The sequence below is a fragment of the Halichoerus grypus genome, chromosome 7 (genome assembly GCF_964656455.1).
Source record: "Halichoerus grypus chromosome 7, mHalGry1.hap1.1, whole genome shotgun sequence".
NCBI classification, from domain to species: domain Eukaryota; kingdom Metazoa; phylum Chordata; class Mammalia; order Carnivora; family Phocidae; genus Halichoerus; species Halichoerus grypus.
The window spans coordinates 76935440-76956004 of record NC_135718.1 but is presented as its reverse complement, the minus strand read 5'-3'; the positions used below and the strand labels follow the sequence as shown (position 1 = coordinate 76956004).

Sequence of the window (20565 nt, the reverse complement as noted above, 5' to 3'; positions counted from 1 at the left end):
CCCTGAAAGACTCTATACTTTCTTTTAATACACCTACAGATGGCCTCAGCTTACAATGGTTCGACTTAAGATTTTTCAACTTTATGATGGTGTAAAAGCAAAAGGCATTTGGTAGAAACTGTACTTTGAATTTTCATGTTTCCCCAGGCTAGCGCTGTGTGGTAGATACGCCCTCTTGAGACTGGGTGGGAGCCGCGAACACAGCTCCCAGGGTCCAGGACAAACACATTTCCTGCTATTTCGGACCCATGCAGTCATCCTGTCTTTCACTTTACAGTATTTCATAAATTACATGAGCTATCCAGCACTTGTTTTTTTATAGAACAGGCTTTGTGCTAGATGGTTTTGCCCATCTGGAGGCTACTGTCAGTGTTCTGAGGACATTTGAGGTCGGCTGGGCTCATCTACCATGTTCCGTAGTTAGGTGCCTTAAATGCATTTCGACTTGCGATATCTCCAACTCAGGTTGGGTTTGTCAGGATGTTAGCTCATTGCAAGTCAAGGAAAATCTGTATGTTTATTGTTTCATATGTTTCACATATATTATAATCATACATCTGTGTATCTGTAATACACAGTTATTGTAATTCTGTTTTTGCACATCAGGCGCCCAGTACTGAGGTGAGAAGACAGCAAGGTAATGTAATGACCCGGCAAGTTGTGAAGTCAGGGTGGGCTATCCTATTGATACACTTTCATCCACGTTTCCATTTATCTCCCGTGTATTTTCAAATTCTTTCCACGGACAGCATTTAGTCGAACTTCCCAGCTTAGTGTGAGCGAGCCCGTCCTAGCGGTGTCGTGCCCCAGGATCCACCACTAGGGGGAGCCACTGGTCCACCTACAGAAACGGGAGCCGCAGGGTGCCCATCAGAGGCCAAGTCCGCAGGTTACCAGTAACATATTTCAGATTTATTAAAAAACACATAGGTAACAAGTCAGAGCTTTGGCTAGGAATGATTTGGAAAAGAATTGAAGGCATTACTCCACATAACGTTCACAGTTGTGTGCCAGAGACAGAGAGCAAGGACGTGTTTTAGAAGCATTTGCGGTGGACAATGGACGGCCCGGCCTCGTCGTATTCCTGTTTGCTGATCCACATCTGCTGGAAGGTGGACAGAGAGGCCAGGATGGAGCCCCCGATCCAGACGGAGTACTTGCGCTCCGGGGGAGCAATGATCTGTTGGCCAGGATGAGAAAGAAGGACCGTTAGCACGCTAGAACAGGGCCGGGCATTCCCCCAGGGTGCAGACTGGGTGGACCTCGCAGGAGTCCCATGGACAGCGGGGACAGTCTCAGCTGTCAGACGCCTGGCCCTAACCCCACGCTGACCCTAAGCCAATGGAGGCGACTAGTGAATTTAGAGACTCTCCAATGAGTCTCCGAACTTACTCTATGAGTCTTCTTCCACCTGTTTAAGGCCACTGAGATGCACTGTTTCACACTGGAGGGCTCAGGGTGCCTGCTGGATGACCATTTCCCTGGGGTAGGTCCCAGTAAGCTTCCCTGGCTGGCTCTCCTTGACTCATGCCAGGGGTCCCATCTACCCGCAGGAATCCCAAAACATAGCTACAGCTGAGCACTTCCCAATCTCACTCCCGACTTGGATACTTAGGTAGAGACAAATATGGAGACTTGGGCAAAAAGACAAGGTATTTCCGAAACCACGGTGGAAAGATTTAATTTCTGTGTATCCCCCAAGCTCTGTTTGAACGTTTATTTTTCATACACATAGCTGATACTTACTGAGCACCCACTATGTGCCTAGCACGATGCTAAGCGTTTTACATGTATTACCTCAAACCAGTTTAGAGAGTATTGAATTAGTGCCATGTTACACATGGGGAAACAGAGTCTGAGAGAGGTTTACGTAACTGATGTAGGTCACACTGGTTGTGCACCTGTCAGACCCGATATTCAAACCTGGATCTCTTCCAGGTGTGGTTTTGTTTTGTTTCATTTTGTTTTAGAAACAACCTTTCCATTTGGGGGTAATTTTAGTTGGATAGAAAGGTGGTAGGTAAAAGACAGTCCAGAGTTCCTATAACCCCCGCCATCCAGTTTCAGTTTTCCCTAAAGTCATCACCTTACGGCCCCAGACTTTTTAACGGGTTTTCTCTCCCCACACGGGAGCCCCACGTTCCACATTCATGTTATTCGAGAAGCCAGGTTTGGGGAAGCAGGACCGGGCCAGCTCTGGCTGCCGCCGCCGTCTGTAATACACCCCCACCTGGGCAGGCTTTGTCAGTGAGCCCAGAGCTGGTTGCATGTCTCTCCGGCAGGTGTTCGAGGGAGAGGGGGAGACAGCCGATCAGAGGAGCATTCAAGAAACACCAGCCTCAGGAAACAGTCTCTCCTCTTACCATGCAGTCTTTCAGAGCCTGTGATGCAGGCAGAGAGCTTCGCTCTCTTTCTGTTATCGGCAAACCCTCTTCAAAAAAGGACAAGTGAGTGCAAATAACAGAGAATGTGTTTGAATACTTCTCGCGCGCGCGGGTGTGATCTGCAGGCGGAGTGTCCTCTCTTCTGCTCCCTGGGACACGGGTCAGAGAGTCCCAGCATGGCTTCTGATTTCAGAGCGGGATAACAGCTTTTGAGAAGTCGCCAGGCACACGTAAGTTGCCTCCAAAGAACCATCTCCTTTTAATCTCTGAGTTCCCGCGACTGGGACTCAAAACACATAACATAAGGGTCTTTGGTAGCTCAGGGACCAAGCTTGGTCATCCTGGAGGGATTCTGTGCTTCTGAGCACCTAGATCAAAAGGAGTGCCAGACAGAGAGCTGAAGATACCACTCTTAATTCTTGGCCACTGAGCTGTGATCACTTTTGGAAAAAGAGTACATGCTCTAGAATCTACAGCATTTAAACCTCTTTGGAAACACATCCGGCTCATCTGATTTTTTATAATGTTTTATGTGTGAGATGCACTAGTTCTGTGATGGGGGAAAATGACACCATGTCTACTTTTAAGAGATATAATGGAAGTCATCTAGATTTACTGTGGGGATCATTTCACAATATATGCAAATATTGAATTATGTTGTACACCTGAAACTAATAGAATGTTACATGTGAGTTACATCTCAATAGAAAAATAAAGGGATATGCTCACACGGGGAGCTCTGATGAACTTCACTCCTGAAAGTAGCTGACGGACAAAGGTAATTATAGATTAAATTTTGTGCAAAATAATTTAGCTTCTCTGATGAACTGGACTGACTCAAATCCTATAAAGAACAGAACTTGTGGATGTGGACCCACTGCTTAGCCCTGGAAACCACGAGCACACGTGAGCACGACGTGGCCTCTGAAGGGCCCGTCTCGTCTGGTGATGGAGTTGGTATCATAGCCTGAAGCATAGCCGTGGCACCTGACCCTGAACCATACCTTGATCTTCATGGTGCTGGGCGCCAGCGCGGTGATCTCCTTCTGCATGCGGTCAGCAATGCCGGGGTACATGGTGGTACCCCCCGAGAGGACGTTGTTAGCATAGAGGTCCTTCCTGATGTCAATGTCACACTTCATGATACTGTTGTAGGTGGTTTCATGGATGCCAGCAGACTCCATCCCTGCAAAGGAGACACGGGCCATGATCCTTGGGTGGTGGGCAAAACCCAGGAAGAGCTGCATGAGCCGTTGGAGGGTCTTACGTTGGACTGAAGCTAGGTAGGCATCGCAGCGTGGGAACCGCCCGTCCTTAGAGTCTCCATGCGCTCCCACCTCTCATCTAGTGAGGAAGCCTTGCAGCGGCACCTCCAGGGGGCAAGGGCTGAGAACAGACTCACCACTATGTGGGGTTCAAGTAAGGGCGGAGTCTCAGGCTCCCCACAGGAGGTCCGGTGCAGAGCTCGTGCCCAGGCATAGCTCAGGGCTACCCCAAGTCTCTCTCTGCCTGCTCTCTTGCTCGCACCCCTCAAAGCCAAAGGGCACCGAATCCCAGGGAAGGTGATTCATCCGATTTGGACAAAGCCTCCTTTTTCTTCAATTTTGATAATAGTTGTGTTTGGGGTTGGTTTTTTTGTTTTGTTTTGTTTTGTTTGCCTGAATTTTTAAAAATTTCTGATGTGGGTCTTTTGAAAAGAACCTCCAGGTGGCCCTTCACCTTTTGCGATGCTGGAATGTAATCGTAATAATACCTAATTATTCATTATTAACAATGTCTAATAGTTACTGAGTGTTTGTTTCGGCCAGGCGTTGGGTTAAGTGTCCCACGCTGTACTTCTTACAGCCACCCTGTGATGCAGGTACCATCACAATCCTCATTTTATACATGAGGACACGGAGGCTTGGGGACATTGAGTGACCTTCCCGAGATCATGACAGGAGAACTGAGACCCAAGCCCGGGCTCATCCCTCCCAGAGCCCACCCTCTGTAAACAACTATGCTAATATTTGTCCAAGGTCAATGCTAATGTAGGAACGGGCTCTTCCGTTTTCCTCTCCCCCCAACCCCTGCACTCCTCCCAAAGTCTCAGCATTCAGCACATCCTTCCCATCCATCGATGGCTCCACTGTGTCCTCAGCACAGGCAATATCTGATTTTTTCACCATACTTCCCACACCAAGGATGCTTTTGGCTTGACTACAGCTTAGACCGTGTTTGCTTAGAAAGAAAACTCCTTTCCTGACGTTCTTCTGCTCTCTCTAGAAATCTGACACTCTCCTTTGCCCTGGTTTAGAAATGCATTTGGTCTTGTGGCTCCTGGCCCAGGTCCCCACATGTAGAAGGGTGCTGAGAGCCAGGGGCTGGCTGGATTCGGAGGGTTAGGGTGCTCCCCTCCTGCCCAGGGACAGGACGCTGAAGCCTACCGATGAAGGAGGGCTGGAACAGGGTCTCTGGGCAGCGGAAGCGCTCATTCCCGATGGTGATCACCTGCCCATCGGGCAGCTCGTAGCTTTTCTCAAGGGAGGAAGATGACGCAGCTGTGGCCATCTCATTTTCAAAGTCCAGAGCCACGTAGCACAGCTTCTCCTTGATGTCCCGGACGATCTCACGCTCAGCTGTCAAGATACAAACATGAGGGTTTGTGCAGGTGGTGAAAATCCACCCACCTTACTTGGGTCTCTCCTCCAAGAAGGGTTCCTTCAAAAACGTGTGAAACTTCGGTATCATGCAACCCAAAATCCATGATGGCAATTAAACTCTAGGTCCTCGAGGGAGCCACTTCTGTCCCTAGCAGAGGGGTAGGCTCCTCAAAAATATGGTCTGGAAAATGCATGACAGGAAGAAAAGGAGCTAGCTAAAGGCACAGAGCAGGGCATCCTTCTATACGTTACATTTGGGATTTTTTTTTTTTCAGGATTAACTATTCACTCTCTGTTACAATTGTCTTATAATAGTTTGTTATATTGGATTTTCAGTTGACCAGGAAGTCTTATGCTTTGGGGCCCCCACAGTTTTCAAAAAGCTCCAGAGACCCATGTTGCTGGCCCAGGTAGGTCCCAGTTCACACCGCTGGCATATTCATCACCTTCCAGAAGGAGGCAGGCCCTGGCTCAGGACCGGTCCTGGCCCAGGAGGCTCAGGGATGCATAGTGAAGGAGGTGTGGAAGAAGCAGGCAGGCAGTGCCTTTCAGACTCCTGCACTCTGAACTTCTAAGTATTGGTTGCACCTAGGCCCCTGGGGCCTTTTGGAAATTTTCTGGGGTTCTTTTGTGGAGAGCAGAAGAGGAATGTAGGAATGAATTCAACTCCCTACCCCAGAAGGAAATTTAACACCCACAGAGCTCAAGCTCAGAGTCTATAATAAACCTCAGGCGTGTCCAGACATGGAAACGTGTGGACAACACCAGCTCGATGGGGGGAGGGCAGGCAGCCAGGGCCATGGGCACTGAGGATGCCCCAACGTGTCCAGCACCAGCTGAGGTCGCCTCTTGCAGATACAGACGGGGCGGCACCGGCTTGGAGGCCAAAGACACGCGAACAGCTTTCTGCGGGGTTGGCCTTCAAACTAGCTAAGTTACTGACTAACTGACTCACAAATGTGGAATTACTCAGGGCTGGGAATTCCACGTGCTTGGTGTCGTTCAGTACAACAATCATGTGAGGGGTGACCCCCCATTCTACAGATGGTTTGGTGAGGTTGGGTCACCCTGCTGGCGGGGGCAGGACCGGGCCCTGGGCCCTTCCCTGGTGTCTCCAAGAGCGCCAACCATCACTTTGAGCCAAAAAGGCCGTGCTTTGTTGTGGGCCTTGGAGTCAGGCCTTGCCACCCGCATGGTCCCCTCCCATTGTTTCCCTGGGTGGTCACCAGGGTCCTGCACGTCGCTGTGCAGGAGACGCGGGCCCTTCACCCTCAGCCCTCCCTCCCACCCATCTCACCGGTTGTCACGAAGGAGTAGCCGCGTTCAGTCAGGATCTTCATGAGGTAGTCGGTGAGGTCACGGCCGGCCAGGTCCAGACGCATGATGGCGTGGGGCAGGGCGTAGCCCTCGTAGATGGGCACATTGTGGGTGACCCCGTCCCCGGAGTCCAGCACGATGCCTGGGGGACAAATGGGCACGATGAAAGTGACCGCAGCAGCAGGTGCGTGGGCCCTGGCTGGCCGAGTGGCAGGGGAGTTTCTGAGCCTCTGATTTGAAAGAGAAGAGAGAGAGCATGTGAGAGCATAGGACAAGCAGGACAGGGCTTGGGGAAGATAGAGAAAGAGGAGGAAGAGCGAGAGAAAAAGGCCTGCTGGAAATAAGAGCTCGAGGGCTTATTTTTCAAGGTGGGCTGGCATTAGGCTTGTCAGCTCTAGCCAGCCCCCAGTCCGTCCAAACACCATGTTTACAACCATCAAACCCCATCATGGACGGTGCACGCAACCTGGGCTCCCACCTACCAGTCGTGCGTCCAGAGGCGTAGAGGGACAGCACTGCCTGGATAGCCACATACATAGCCGGGACGTTGAAAGTCTCAAACATAATCTGCAAGGCAAGCCAAAGCACTGAGTTAGTGATGCTGCTGCCAGTCTCGGCCAGAATGTTCAAGAGAGCGCCCCCTGCAGGTGGGCTCAGAATACAGACTGGCTCTGGGCAGAGGACACTGTGCCCTGAGGGTGCAGGCAAGGGAAGGGGCTCTGTGCACACATGACGGGTGCGGGTATACAGCTGACCACTGTGGGCTTCCTTCCTGGTCGCTCAACTGTAAGCGGAGGGGTCTGGACTAGGCGAGCTCCCAGTGTGAGCAGCCTAGGACCTGTTCATGATATCAAAGCCAAAAGATAAAGAGAAGACGACATTCAGGTTCAGACTTCTCTGGTCTACAGAAGGAGACCTTTGACCAGAAGCTCAGACTGGTTGGGAAGGAGCCCATTTCTGTGATTCGTCTGAGGTTCCTGTTCATCTGTTCCATTTTTTCATGTAGTTGCTGAGTCAATGTCAGCCCTAGAATCCAAGGCCACTTTGGCTGCAAGTGGAAGGGACCTTGATCCTGGAAGACGAGAAATGCCCACTGGTAGCAGAGGGCCCTATATGAACACCAGTGCCTCAGCTCACACAGTCTGGGGACAAGACCAGAGCCGCTGCAGGTCACTCGTGAGAAGGCTGCGCACATGGAGATGCCCACGGGCCTCCCCTTCCCCATCCACCAAACCCCACCTGGTCTATCCACCAGAATATCTGACATTGTTTGCTAGACCACCGTGATTCCCAACTGCTTTTCTGCCCCCACACCATTCCCAGGGACAAGAACGCCCATCAGAAACGACATCGCTCGCCACATGGAGGGACACCCAGGCGCACAGAGGTCCCCCTGCAGAGAATGACCGCACGTGTGTTGGTGTAAGCACACCAACCCAGAGCTCTTCTGAGGAAAAGGCCCTGCAGTATTTACATTTATTGACCCCAAAGATCCAAGGTCAATTGCAGCCTCTGCCGCTTCTAGCTGTATGACCTTGGGACACTCACCTCGTGTATGCGATCCTTGAATTGTTCATTTATATAATCAGATATATCATTGTATATTCATTTATAGAATATAACCTGCTTCACGTTGTTCAGATTTAAAGAGACAATGCACGTAAACCGCTTAACCCAGAGCTTCACTATAGCAAGCATTAAGCTGACACTGGATGCTTTTATTTGATAGTTCATCCAAACTGGAAGGCTTGTCTGGCTGGCGGAATGGATGATCTCCTACTGGAAAGTCTTTGAGCTTCAGACAAGTCACAATGATGACAATAAAAACTATTATTTGTTAAACGTTTATTATATCAGGCACCGCAAAACACGTTTGACATTTTGCCTCATTGATCTTCACATCAACACTTTGAAAAATAATAGTACTAGTCTTATTCCCGACACATAGACAAGGAAACCAGGAATCCAAGAAATTAAGTGGATTCGTTAAGCTCACGTAGCTGAGAAGCGACAGATCCCTGGCTGTATGTTACCCCGCATTTTGAAATGATTTCTCCTTAGAAGTTTTTAACTTAACACGTCCAACCTTTCCCATTACATATTCTAATTTCCTATTGCTTTTGGAGTCAAGGGGCAGTTCCCCCCCGTAAGGATATGGGTACCATCAAGATGTTTCTGTCCTTGGGAATCCCCAGTTCCTGGAAAATTGTTGGTCTGCGAGTGGGCTGTTGGGGTGGGCCTCCTCTCTGCTGTCCTGTCCCGTCCCTTTCAAATAGGACTCTCCCCAAGCCCCAGAGTGCTGGATCCTGGAGTGGCTATTTACCTGGGTCATTTTCTCCCGGTTGGCCTTGGGGTTCAGGGGCGCCTCGGTGAGCAGAGTTGGATGCTCTTCAGGGGCAACGCGAAGCTCATTGTAGAAAGAGTGGTGCCAGATCTAGCGGGGGACCGAGGAGAAACACAATGAGGTGATGTTGTGGAGGGCTGCGGACCCCCAGAAAGGGACCAGAATGAGCTAGCTGAAACTAGGACCAAATAGTATGTTACAAGCCCTCACGAAATATCCACATTTTTACTGACACAGAGACTGAAGCTCAAAGACTCTGAGTAACTTACCCAAGGATTCACATCAAGGAAGTGACTCAGCGAAAACCCAAACCCAGGTCAGTGGGGCAGGATGGCTTAGCGGTTGAGGGCACAGGGTCTAACATCAAATCTGGGTTCAAATCCCAGCTCAACCACTTCTTGGTTGTGCAAGCTAAGGCAAATTTTAATCCTTCCCAGCTCACCTCACCATGGGTAGTATGAAAATAACTAGTGTGTCTTGGCGAGAACCCTAGAGTTACTATTTACTCCAGCACCTGGCCCAGAATAAATATGATTATTATTATTAATCAACCATACCTTTGTTTAAAGTAATCTCTATGCCCAATGTGGAGTTTGAACTCACAACCCCGAGATCAGGAGTCTCATGCTCTTCGGACTGAGCCAGCCGGGTGCTAAGTGTATCTTTACCCCTACTACCACTTTAGTTAATATTCATGGGAAAATGATTTAGTTTAGCAAGTAAAGGGACAAATGAGTGAATGAATGAATAGATGAATGAAACTGACCTGAAAATCTAGTTACCATTTTTAATACTTTTTGGGAAATTTCCCTCTGCAACCTATGCTAAGAAGACAGGTGTCCCTGTCTCCACCTCCACCTCCTCCGTCCCCCTCTCTACTCTCCAGGGCTAGGAGAAGCATGCCTTCATGCACACGCTCCAGACCTTCCATTCATGGGCAGATATTTGGCCTTCAGGTGTTTTGAAAATAGCCTGTGCCTATTGATAGCGCATCTGTATGATGCACTTTGGACATGAGTGTGTTCGCTTCATGGTTGAGCATCCTCTTTAATCATCAATGCCAAAAAGCACAGACCATTGTAAAAAGGGCCAAATTAATTATTTTTAAGGGCCTGAAAAGTCTTCACTAGCACTAGGAATATTAGATTCATCCAGAACTGAAACAAAACAAAACAAAACAAGAACTGCTTGCAAAAGTTTTATAAATCCACAAAAGCCAGATTGACTTTAAAGATTCTTTATCTTGTTCCAGTTTCTTTGGTTTTGAAGTTGTGGTTTCTAAAAAGGAAAGAAGGCTCTTGAATGTTGTACTCCTTTGATGGAATGAAAGTAGCAGAGTGCTCAAGAAATTCCGCCCGAAATGTCGCATTGAGAAAACAACCAACCCCTCCCTGCCGGCAAACCTCTCTCCCCAACCCCCTCTCTCGCCTCGCTCTCTCTCTCTCTCCAGAAGACACTTTAAATTTCAGTTTTAGAAATGACGAAATGCTTTATTCATCCCAATTCTGTAGGTGCATGCACGCTGAGATGCTGCCAGCCTCATGGAGAAACTCTTAGAGTATTTCCTACTGCTATTAATACCTTCTCATCTGTGCAAATTGCAGCTTTAACCAAATCCGGCATCTCAGACAAAGCAAACCTAATGAAATGCTGTTGAAGAGAAGTAGAGTCCTTGGCATTATTACTGATAAATTCTAGCAATACTATTTTCTTTCTCTTAAACTGGTGAGACTGTGTGTGTGTGTGTGTGTGTGTGTGTGTGTGTGTGTGTGTGTGTAGGGAGCTGACAAATAAAAGTCCAGATATTGTGGTTCTAATATTTTGCAACATTAAAAAAATTAATGTCATTTTCTCATTAGCCTGTCTGCTTTTTCTCCAATCACTTGTGTTTCTACGATGTCTAATAACAAACATTAAAATCCTAGGATTTGGTGCGCCTGGGTGGCTCAGTCGGTTAAGTATCTGACTCTTTTTTTTTTTTTTTTTTTTTTTAAGATTTTATTTATTTATTTGACAGAGAGAGACACAGCGAGAGAGGGAACACAAGCAGGGGGAATGGGAGAGGGAGAAGCAGGCTTCCCGCTGAGCAGGGAGCCCGATGCGGGGCTCGATCCCAGGACCCTGGGATCATGACCTGAGCCGAAGGCAGACGCTTAACGACTGAGCCACCCAGGCGCCCCTGACTCTTGATTTCAGCTCAGGTCATGATCTCAGGGTAGTGAGATCGAGCCCTGCACTGGGCTCCGCCCTGGGTGTGGAACCTGCTTAAGATTCTCTCTCTCCCCCTGCCCCTCCTCCCCTCCCCGCCCTCATTTGCCCCCCACCAATCTAAAAAAAAAAAAAAAAAGTCCTAGGATTTAACTCTTCCCATAAGCTCTTTTATATGAAATTGGGAGATAAAGCATTCACTTAATGCAACACAGAGAGGTACTTTCTAAAATACTTAAAAATTTTTGTCAGTTCCTTGTGCTTCAGTATACTGGGGAACATTCAGGAATGTACCAAATCTGCAATGTCATGGGTCCCGCTTGTATAGTGAAAACTAAAACACTTAAAAAAATGTTCAGGGTGATTAATGAAAAGCTTTCCAGCATGGATGGGGCAGAGGTGGCCTGGCTCCTCTCCTCGCCTGGGAGGCACAGCCTTTCTGCTGCTGGTGAGCAGGGGGGGTGGGGGTGGGTTAATTCCCCTGGCTGCGGGCCCTGGGAGGGTAATCCAGTTGACTGACTCAACAGACTATTAATTCCCACCCCTGGCAAAGGGCTACTGTTCTCATCTGCCAAACAGTCTCCCTCTAACTAGTTTATAAACCCTGTTAGGCAAGGGATTTTTTTTTTTTTTAGAAGCATTTCAGGATTTTTTTTTTTTCAACAGTAGCAAGATGTTTTGAACCAGGCCACGGAAAATTATGCATCCTGAAGGCTCAACCTACAGAGAAGCTCCCAGTACCTTTTCCATGTCGTCCCAGTTGGTGATGATGCCGTGTTCTATCGGGTACTTCAAGGTCAGGATTCCCCTTTTGCTTTGTGCTTCGTCACCCACGTAGCTGTCCTTTTGTCCCATTCCCACCATCACTCCCTACAAAGATTCAACACAGCCTGAGTCAGCCGCCCCCAGAACTTGTGAACTGATGATGATCCAATCACAAAGGGTTAAATCGTTGCAATAGGAAGTTCGTCTTTTGGTGCCAGCAACTTGACATTCTGTCTTATGGTCACTATGCCCTTAAACAACGTCCCTCAGTTGATGGGCAACAGGCCTGAATCAGTCTCTAAGTAGCAGAGGGCCCCGTGGGTAAAGCAACCTTACATTGTATTTTTCTGTTGTTGTTGTTTTGTTTTGTTTTGTTTTTAATTTTTTTATTGTTATGTTAATCCCCATACATTACATCATTAGTTTTAGATATAGTGTTCCATGATTCATTGTTTGTGCATAACACCCAGTGCTCCATGCAGAACGTGCCCTCCTCAATACCCATCACCAGGCTAACCCATCCTCCCACCCCCCTCCCCTCTAGAACCCTCAGTTTGTTTTTCAGAACATTGTATTTTTTTTATCTGCTCTGTTTCTTACTGAGCTCTGTTAGGGCAGAGATTGTCCTTGTCTTGTTCGTCATTATAACCAATTCCCCAGCAAGTACTTATCACTCAATAATTACTTGTTAAATGAATGCATGAAATTTTACATATAAGTTAAATGGCACTTTGCCTCTTATAAATCCTTGAAACTATACTGTTAAAGTTGTCACCCACCCAAGAGATGTGAATATTTTCTAACCATTATAAGCAAAAGCATTATATAGGCAAATGACCACTCAGTGCTTGATTTCTAATAAATAACTCCATACCAATCAACATTAAGACATTTGCCTAAACTAGTCGGAAGTATGTTTTTAATCATTAAAGTGAAGCTTAAAAAAAGCAACAAGAGAAAGGAAATTCTCATTGTTGGGATTTTAAATGGCACTGGAGTGACTTTCAGAATTGCAAAACAGTCGTGGTTCCTAGAGAGCCATGACTAGTGGTTTGTGCGAAGTATCTCCATTGCACACAGTTCAACAAAGAGACTGAGTTCAGATTTCATTCATTGGAAGAGGCTATTATTTACTCTTATGACTATATGCCAAACTGAGAGCCATAAATATCAATCAGATAGGCTCAATTCACAACTACGTTGCTGATGCAAAGGAGAATTTCTAAGGTGAAATTCTCCCCTTTTTACCATGTGGCTGCCCCCAACGTTTTGTTTATACGTAACGTCCTATAAAATTACCATGTGGCTGTCCCCTATGTCACTGACTCCTAAAATATGTAAAACTACATTTGGTAGCAATGCCTCCTTCCATCTAATCTCAAGATCTTTGAGAGTGAGTGATCTAGGCATTTATTTTAATTTCCTTCCAAAGAGTGGCTGTGGTATGCATTACTAGGTAACTCACAGTATTTCTGATGATGATAATGATCGTATCGAGACAAAAAGGAATTGTGAGAAAAGGTTAACTTTATGTCTGGTAGACACCCACCGGATAATCTGTCTACATGGTGTATGAAATTCATACTTATTCCTAGACATCAATCATCAGAGGTATGTTTATAACAAGGTTACATAATTTCTGGGCAGAGAGCAAGAGACGGTCTGTGGATACCCACGGACACACAGACGTAGAGGGACCTCGTCTATAGCCCCATTTCTCTCTATCCCAATCAGAATTGTTTTTATTGAATACATATGATGTGCAACATTGTGTGAGTTTAAGGTGCACAGCCGTTATCTTGATACATTTCGATGTTGTCATGTGATTGTCAATGTCGCGATATTATCGCGTTAGGTAATTATGGTACGATATTGCTCACCTGATGTCTGGGGCGTCCCACGATGGATGGGAAAACAGCCCTGGGAGCATCGTCCCCAGCAAAGCCAGCCTTACAGAGCCCAGAGCCATTGTCACACACCAGGGCAGTGCTGTCCTCCTCTTCACACATTTTGATGGAGCTGCTTCACAGGGTCCTAGGGGAACAGGGACGAAGCCCACCCAGCTGTCATCCCGAGATCATGGCACTTGACTGACCACTCCTACTCTCTACTCCTAGAGTGCACACCACAGGCCCTTATCACAGCATTTATCTCAAAGTACTTTAATTAGCCTGAAAGCTTTTTACAAGCCACAACTCAGAAGTCCAAGTTCATAACTGGCCTCCAACACAGTGGCTGGCCCATCATCTGAGAAGCACTTTAAACAATGACCAAGCAACGGGCGCCTGGTGGCTCAGTCGGTTAAGCATCAGCCTTCGGCTCAGGTCATGATCTCAGGATCCTGGTATTGACCCCACGTCGGGCTCCCTGTTCAGCGGGGAGTCTCCTTCTCCCTTTCCCTCTGCCCCACCACCTGCTCGTGTTCTCTCTCTCTCTCTCTCTCAAATGAATAAATAAAATCTTAAAAAAAAAAAAAAAGAATGACCAAGGAAGTGAATGAATGAGCAACTGTAGAGCACAGATGGGAATATCAGACTAGGAGATCAGATCTTCACAGAGACAAGTCATTTGTCATATGTTAAAGAAGTTTCTGGCATTTGCTGTCTGTATCAGCCCAAACACATTTTTCTAGATAGGTTATCACGTTTAAATATTTTCTTAACAGGGCAGACTTTGAGGGATGGGCAGCGTGGGAAAATTTGGAAATGCTGAGATGTTGAAACGTTTAATGTAAAGTGTTGACAAATCTCTTCTGGGACCTGAGAACTGTTATTTTACGTTTGGAAAACCATTAGAGCTAATTGAAACTTTCTAAGAAGGTGCTTTAAATTTTAGGGGCCACCGTTATTCTCCATTAATAAAAATCACAGCTAACCGGGCGCTTGGGTGGCTCAGTCGGTTAAGCGGCTGCCTTCGGCTCGGGTCGTGATCCCAGGGTCCTGGGATCGAGTCCCGCATCGGGCTCCCTGCTCCGCGGGGAGCCTGCTTCTCCCTCTCCCTCTGCCTCCTTGTGTTCTCTCTCTATCTCTCTGTCAAATAAATAAATAAAATCTTTAAAAAAAAAAATCACAGCTAACCTAAACCTCCAAGTGAAGGAGAGTCTAATAAATTGCACATCAGGTAGCAGAATACCTTGCTGCCATTAGAAAAGATAAAGGATAAGGGGCGCCTGGGTGGCTCAGTTTGTTGGGCGGCTGCCTTCGGCTCGGGTTCATGATCCTGGACTCCCGGGATCGAGTCCCGCATCAGGCTCCTTGCTCGGTGGGGAGTCTGCTTCTCCCTCTGACTCTACCCCCTCTTGTGCTCTCTCTTTCACTCTCTCTCTCTCTCAAATAAAATAAAATTAAAAAAAAAAAAAGAAAAGATAAAGGATAGGGAAAAGTATATTCCATGTAAGAATGATAGATTAGAGAAAATAACATCATATGATTCTATTTAAAAATGTATTTTATGCATTGAAAAAAGATTAATTATATTTACCAAGACGTTGATGGGTATTATTTTGAAGCGGGGGGGTTTTGTGTTTTTACTGATCTTTCCTGGGTCCTGTCATGTTTTCTAAATTGAACATGTATTCTTTTAGTAATAAAACAATATTTTTAATATCCTACTCTTATGCTTGGATCCTATCACCAAATTTGAAAGGTTGGAGCAAAAGTAGCAACTTTATAGATTTGGGAAATTGAAGGTTTGTTAGAGAGACCGTTTTCATTCACTGCCTTCATTTTTATTAATGAGAAAACCCAGAGGAAGTATTTTGCTCACGGGCATGCAGGGCGTTGGAGGAGAGTTGAATCAGAGATCAGATCCCTTTGGCTACCTCCTTGACTTTCAGTTTAGATTCCCTTGCATTTTTCCAAGCAAAATTAGGTGGAAATATCTCATAAAGAGAGGGACACCCAGAGTTCTCTGCTCGACTTCGAGATCTTAAATTTCAATCTGAGGAAGATTCTTCTAAGTTGGTGAACTCACTGCACACCCAGACCCAGATATAAAAGGCAATTCCTTTAAGGAAATTTCTGGGGTGTGAGGAAAAAAAAATGCTTTTGCAGTTGGAGTTCTTCCAGATCATTCCCAGGAAATCAGTGCTATATCTTTCCAAATGCCATGTAACCCTTTGCAAAGAGCATGAACCTCAACTGAGACCATGCATTTTAAAATCTGGGACAGGTGCTATTCTCTGCAATTGACAAACAAGGAAATCAAGACTCAAGGAATCGAAGTGACTTGTGCATGATCCCAACACTGGTAAAGTTAGGACCACAGAGATGACAGAGCGTGATGATCATGGGCTTATGCTCTGCAGTCAGACTGCCTGGGTTTGAGTCCGGACTCCACCCCTTAGAAGCCGGATGACTTAGTAAAGTATTTAAATCTCTAAATCACAGTTTCCTCTCTGTAAGACAGCAAGAAAATCAGTACATGCTACATAGAGTTCTTATGATGGGGGGTTAGATTTTTTTAAAAAAGCATTTAAAATAATTTGTAGTGGCATACATATTATGAGTTCTCAATAAATGTTAAAGTTATGATGATTAGTATCATTATATAATTATCCTCATTATCCACATCTCTGTATTTCTAGCCTTTGCTTTCTTTCCAAGCATAGCATGGAGATCCTTGACCTGTGGATTCCACTTGTAAGAATGCTCTTTCCATCCCCACCCACCTCTTCCCTTCCCAGACACTGGATTCTGTTGGGCATTCGTGTGATCTGGCTTCCATCCTCGCAGAATAAGAAGCTGGAGGAGAAGTGAGAAATGCAGAGGAGACGAGACAGAACAGGTGGTAAGAGCTGGAGGCATGTGTGAGATGCAGCCAGCTCCAAGCGGCAGGCTGTCTGTGGATGTGCTAAGCAGACTTTCCAAACCAAAAGAGTTGAAAACAGGATGAATTATTTGGAAATCGGACACTCTGAAAATGTGACGAGACGATCACCGTGAGTGCACATGTCCTTACTAACTCTCTTCTTGGCCAGGAGGGCTTGAGGGGGGTGGGGAGTGTCTGAATATACCGCAGAAAAGGGAGGCTGACCCTCAGCATCAGCAAGCACGCAGAAAAAACATCTCAAAATTCAGTAAAAGTGTTTTTATTTGGCAAAAAATGTCCAGAAGGGATTTTCTAATCTCTCGGATGAGCGCTGTCATTAGAGAAGAAGTCTCTGTGTCCCCAGAAAGAAGCTGGCTCAGTGATTTACAACCCTTATCTATAACCTGAATGAGCAGCTCGGTTTGGAGGTTTGGAGCAAAGCATTTCCTAATTAGGTAAAACACACTCGAGTGTCTGCTTTTGGAACTGCCCCCCGGTCAGGGGGGTTGCTCCAACTGCCTCGCGTGCATCTTGTGCCAAAAATGAGTAGTTAGTGGCGGGGTGGGGGAGGGGGTGGGGGGTGGGGAGAACACTACAGTTCCCAGCTCATCCGTCTTGAAAAGCAAACCATATTTAGTCATGGATCACAAAATGGAAGGAAAATCTCAGCGTGAAAACTCCAGTCCGGGCTGAAGCAAGCCAAGCCCTGATTTACAGCGAAGTTGAAGTTCAGCCTGGGGTGGCAGGGCTGGCTCCGCAGTCCTGCCAGCCTCACCAGGGTGAGAGAAATGCAAACCGGACTTCCCATAGGCTGAGAGGCGAGCAGCTGTCAGATGCACACCCTGCTCCCTCCCTCTTTAGTCACAGAGAAAGATGCAGTGGGTTTCCTGCTGCACTCTGTGACAAATGCCAGTGGACCGTGCGATGCACATCCTGAAGTATAAATTCACAGACATTCTCAAGAGACGTGCCTTTCCTACAGAAGCCACTACCAGTCAGAGCCTAGGAACCCAAATGCAAACGCACAAATAGTCAACATCAAAGACCAGGCAAGTAGACTCTGTTCACTTCTAAAACCTACTTCCCGGCACCTTGGCTGCACCCAAAACACAGTCCAGTGAGAAATCCCCACACAAAACCTAACTGCAAACAAATGCTGGAGTTTCCAGTGTCTAAATATAAATAAGTATGATTTACTGGAAATAGCTAGATTGCATCTCTGAAACGCCCTACAAGATCTGGGCTGCTGACTTAGTATAAAGAGAGTGACACAGAGATTCCATTCCATCTTCCTTTTGCCCTCCTCCCCCACACCCACCTGCAACGTTAGGTAATTAGGAGCTAAGAGCTACAACCGTTTCACTACTACAGTGTTCATTCAGAGATTTCAGAGCGCGCCAGCCCAGCCAACTCTCCGTAGATGACATCTGGTTGTCCTGAGTAATATCAGAGCTGCTGGGATCGGAAGTCACATCCCTGGGTCCGTGCCACTTACCGTGACGATGCTCGGCTGGGCTCCTCCGCTCTGGGTGGTGTTCAGGGAAGCTGAACGCTGAAGGGTTATATAGCCCCTTGGCCTGCTTCCCTCCCACTTGCTTCCCAAACAAGGAACGAAGACAGACTTGGGCCCGGCGTTCAGGCTAACACAACCATATAGGGACCTCAGCACAAAACTCTCTAATCTGGGTGGCCAGAGGTCTGGGTCTCTTCCACCGCATTCCACTGCTCTGCTCAAGGAACGGGACGCAGCTCAGCTGCTTGCGGCAGATAAACAGCCCAAGCCTCCAGAGCACCTGCTGAGATGCCCAGAGACACTGAGCTCGTGCACCCAGGTAGAGGGACATTCCTGTTGTCGTGCTGGCCTTCCAGGGCATTTCCTCACGACCTGAGCACGGAGAGGAGTGGCCTCGAGAAGTAGGGACTTTAAAAAACTCTTCTACAAAGGTGGCCTGCAATGAAGATATTGCTTCAACTGTTCATAGAGAGAGCGCCGTGATTTAATGGGCGTCACGCTGTGTTTCTAAATTGAGTCCACATGTGGTGTTAATAGAAATAGGAACTGAAGTGCAGACAGGGTTGACGGGCCCATGTTTCCCAGAGGAGCCTGGGAGTCAGCATGACCTTAACCACTTTAGTCCTTGGGCACATCGGAAATGTCCACCGTATGTCACCGAGTGATTTAGCAGAATGATGAGGGGCCACCGTTTGACCAGAGTCCACACAGCGCCCTGTTACAGAAGCAGTTTGGGAGAGAAAGGGGAGTGTTCAAGGGTGGGGGGAGGTCTCTCTGATCCTCCTCTCTACCTGCTGACCCATTTGACAGGTGACAGAGAGAGACAGGCGACCCAGGCATTTCTCAAAGACAGGGAGTCAACGGGCGTGAATCTGGCTTTAAGCTCTCATTCCCAAGGGTCGGTGGGTAGCTTCAGTGTTTGACATTTGTCTGCTCCCTTCCTCCAGGCCATGGTTCTAACTAAATTCGTAATAGAAATCTTATTGATGGATATCATGAGTGATTCTGGACGGCTGATACATGAGAACGGTACCAGAATGAATGGCTTTATTTTACAGCTAGGGCAAGCTGTTCACTTACGGTACCGGGTCTGGTACCTTGGATTTGTGGCGTGCACGCACATACACGTGTATTCATCTTGGAGAAATGGCACTGTTGATTATTAGAAAATTTCAGATGGCTTAAGACTACATAAATAATAACAGGTTTCTCTGTGTTTTTCAGAATCTGTCAACTGTGTCTAGTTTTTATCAACCAGGACACACAACGGTCTGAATGTTCAAACATGAAGACTTCACGATATAACATAAAATTGGGTTTGGGGGACTAAGCCAGTGGTTTTTGATCCCAGGGACCAGGTGAAGCAAAAGTTCCTTGTTTTCCTGGTTAGAGGGCAATTTGACTAGAGGCTGTCTCCCCATCTCGGGCAGTGTCTGTGTCATGCTTGGTCACTTTGTAAAGTGAATATTCCTTTAAACACCAAAGACAAGAGTTGTGGTATTCACCTTATTAATTCTTACATCAATTTCTGCCTTGATTACAGTAGAGTACAGCCACGGCCCTGACAATAACCAGATTATGATGTAAACAGACACACAAGGAGACCCAAGATTTAGTTTTTCTTATGACTTTTTTCCCTTTTTTTCCTTTCTCCCTCCCCTCCTTCCCTCCCTTCCCCCCTTCCCATCTTCCTTCTCTCTTTTCCTCCCCCCTCCTTTCTTTTCTTCATCTATGATACTAACCAGGGAGGACCTATAACTGAAAATAAATTTCTCAGCAAGTGATTAAATGGTCTCATTGTCTGAGTTTGAGATTTATACTTCCATGCCCCATCCAAGTCCCTTCACTGAGAGAAAGCAGCACCGCCTGAGTATGTGTGTGCACAAAGAAATCTCCAGCCAAGTGGCCAGTTACCTTCTGTATCCAAGGAGTTATGAGCCAATTAGCAAAACAGAAGTGTCTGATGACTTGGTTGCAATTCAGGAAAACTCTAAAATAAATTCCAAACCCTAAGCACACAGTCAAGAATCCTTTCCAGATGCACTGTTCTACAAACATCACACACACCCTCTTGGTAACATTATCCAGTGATGATTTATTATTGTAAATCCCTGAAGATCTGGGGTAAGTTTCATCCTCTCGGGGGCCCAGTCTAGAGCTGAGTAAACAGTGAGTGCTCAATAATTGCCTAACAAGTTCTAGATTATTCTCTAGCCCCATCACCTTGTAGACTTCAGTTAGACCATGTCAATCCTGGCAAACAGCTATACCATCTGGATTCTGGTAAGGAAAATGATTTTCTGCTGCTATTGAAAATTTGGGCTGTAGGAATTGCTTTCTCCAGACTGATCACACTCATTGGCTATTTTGTATTTTAATCAGCTCGTAAAATTCATCTGATCTGAGAAGACACAGTGAGAGAAAGGCACCCTGCTGTCTCCCATTCTTGACACTCTCCAGGTTCTGGAAATCTCAGATCCAAAGGCTGAGTTGTCCTAAGACAGCCCAAGCAGACAAAGGCATGAAGCCCATACTGCGCACAGGCCCTCTCACTTCACCTGCAGGCCTTCGCCGGGCTCTGCT

The 20565-nt window shown here is 46.8% G+C and overlaps 1 protein-coding gene across 1 annotated transcript; it reads right to left on the bottom strand.

Annotated features, from left to right (window-relative positions):
• Positions 1-890: 890 nt before the first annotated feature.
• ACTA2 (actin alpha 2, smooth muscle) lies at positions 891-18121 on the bottom strand. Its single transcript, XM_036079350.2, has 9 exons — positions 17965-18121; positions 13541-13694; positions 11637-11765; positions 8667-8777; positions 6826-6910; positions 6324-6485; positions 4811-5002; positions 3389-3570; positions 891-1180 (listed from the first exon to the last, which is right to left on the bottom strand). Exons 2-9 carry the CDS (start codon positions 13667-13669, stop codon positions 1037-1039), a joined length of 1134 nt encoding a protein of 377 aa, XP_035935243.1. The 5' UTR covers positions 13670-13694; positions 17965-18121; the 3' UTR covers positions 891-1036.
• Positions 18122-20565: the final 2444 nt, after the last annotated feature.

Excerpts from the sequence above, each read along its gene's own strand:
- ACTA2 (XM_036079350.2), bottom strand. The coding sequence starts at position 13,669 with ATGTGTGAAGAGGAGGACAGCACTGCCCTGGTGTGTGACAATGGCTCT. Across the intron at positions 8,778-11,636 it reads ACTGGGACGACATGGAAAAG|ATCTGGCACCACTCTTTCTA; the intron begins GTACTGGGAGCT and ends GTCCCCCGCTAG. Across the intron at positions 6,911-8,666 it reads ACCGGGAGAAAATGACCCAG|ATTATGTTTGAGACTTTCAA; the intron begins GTAAATAGCCAC and ends CTTGCCTTGCAG.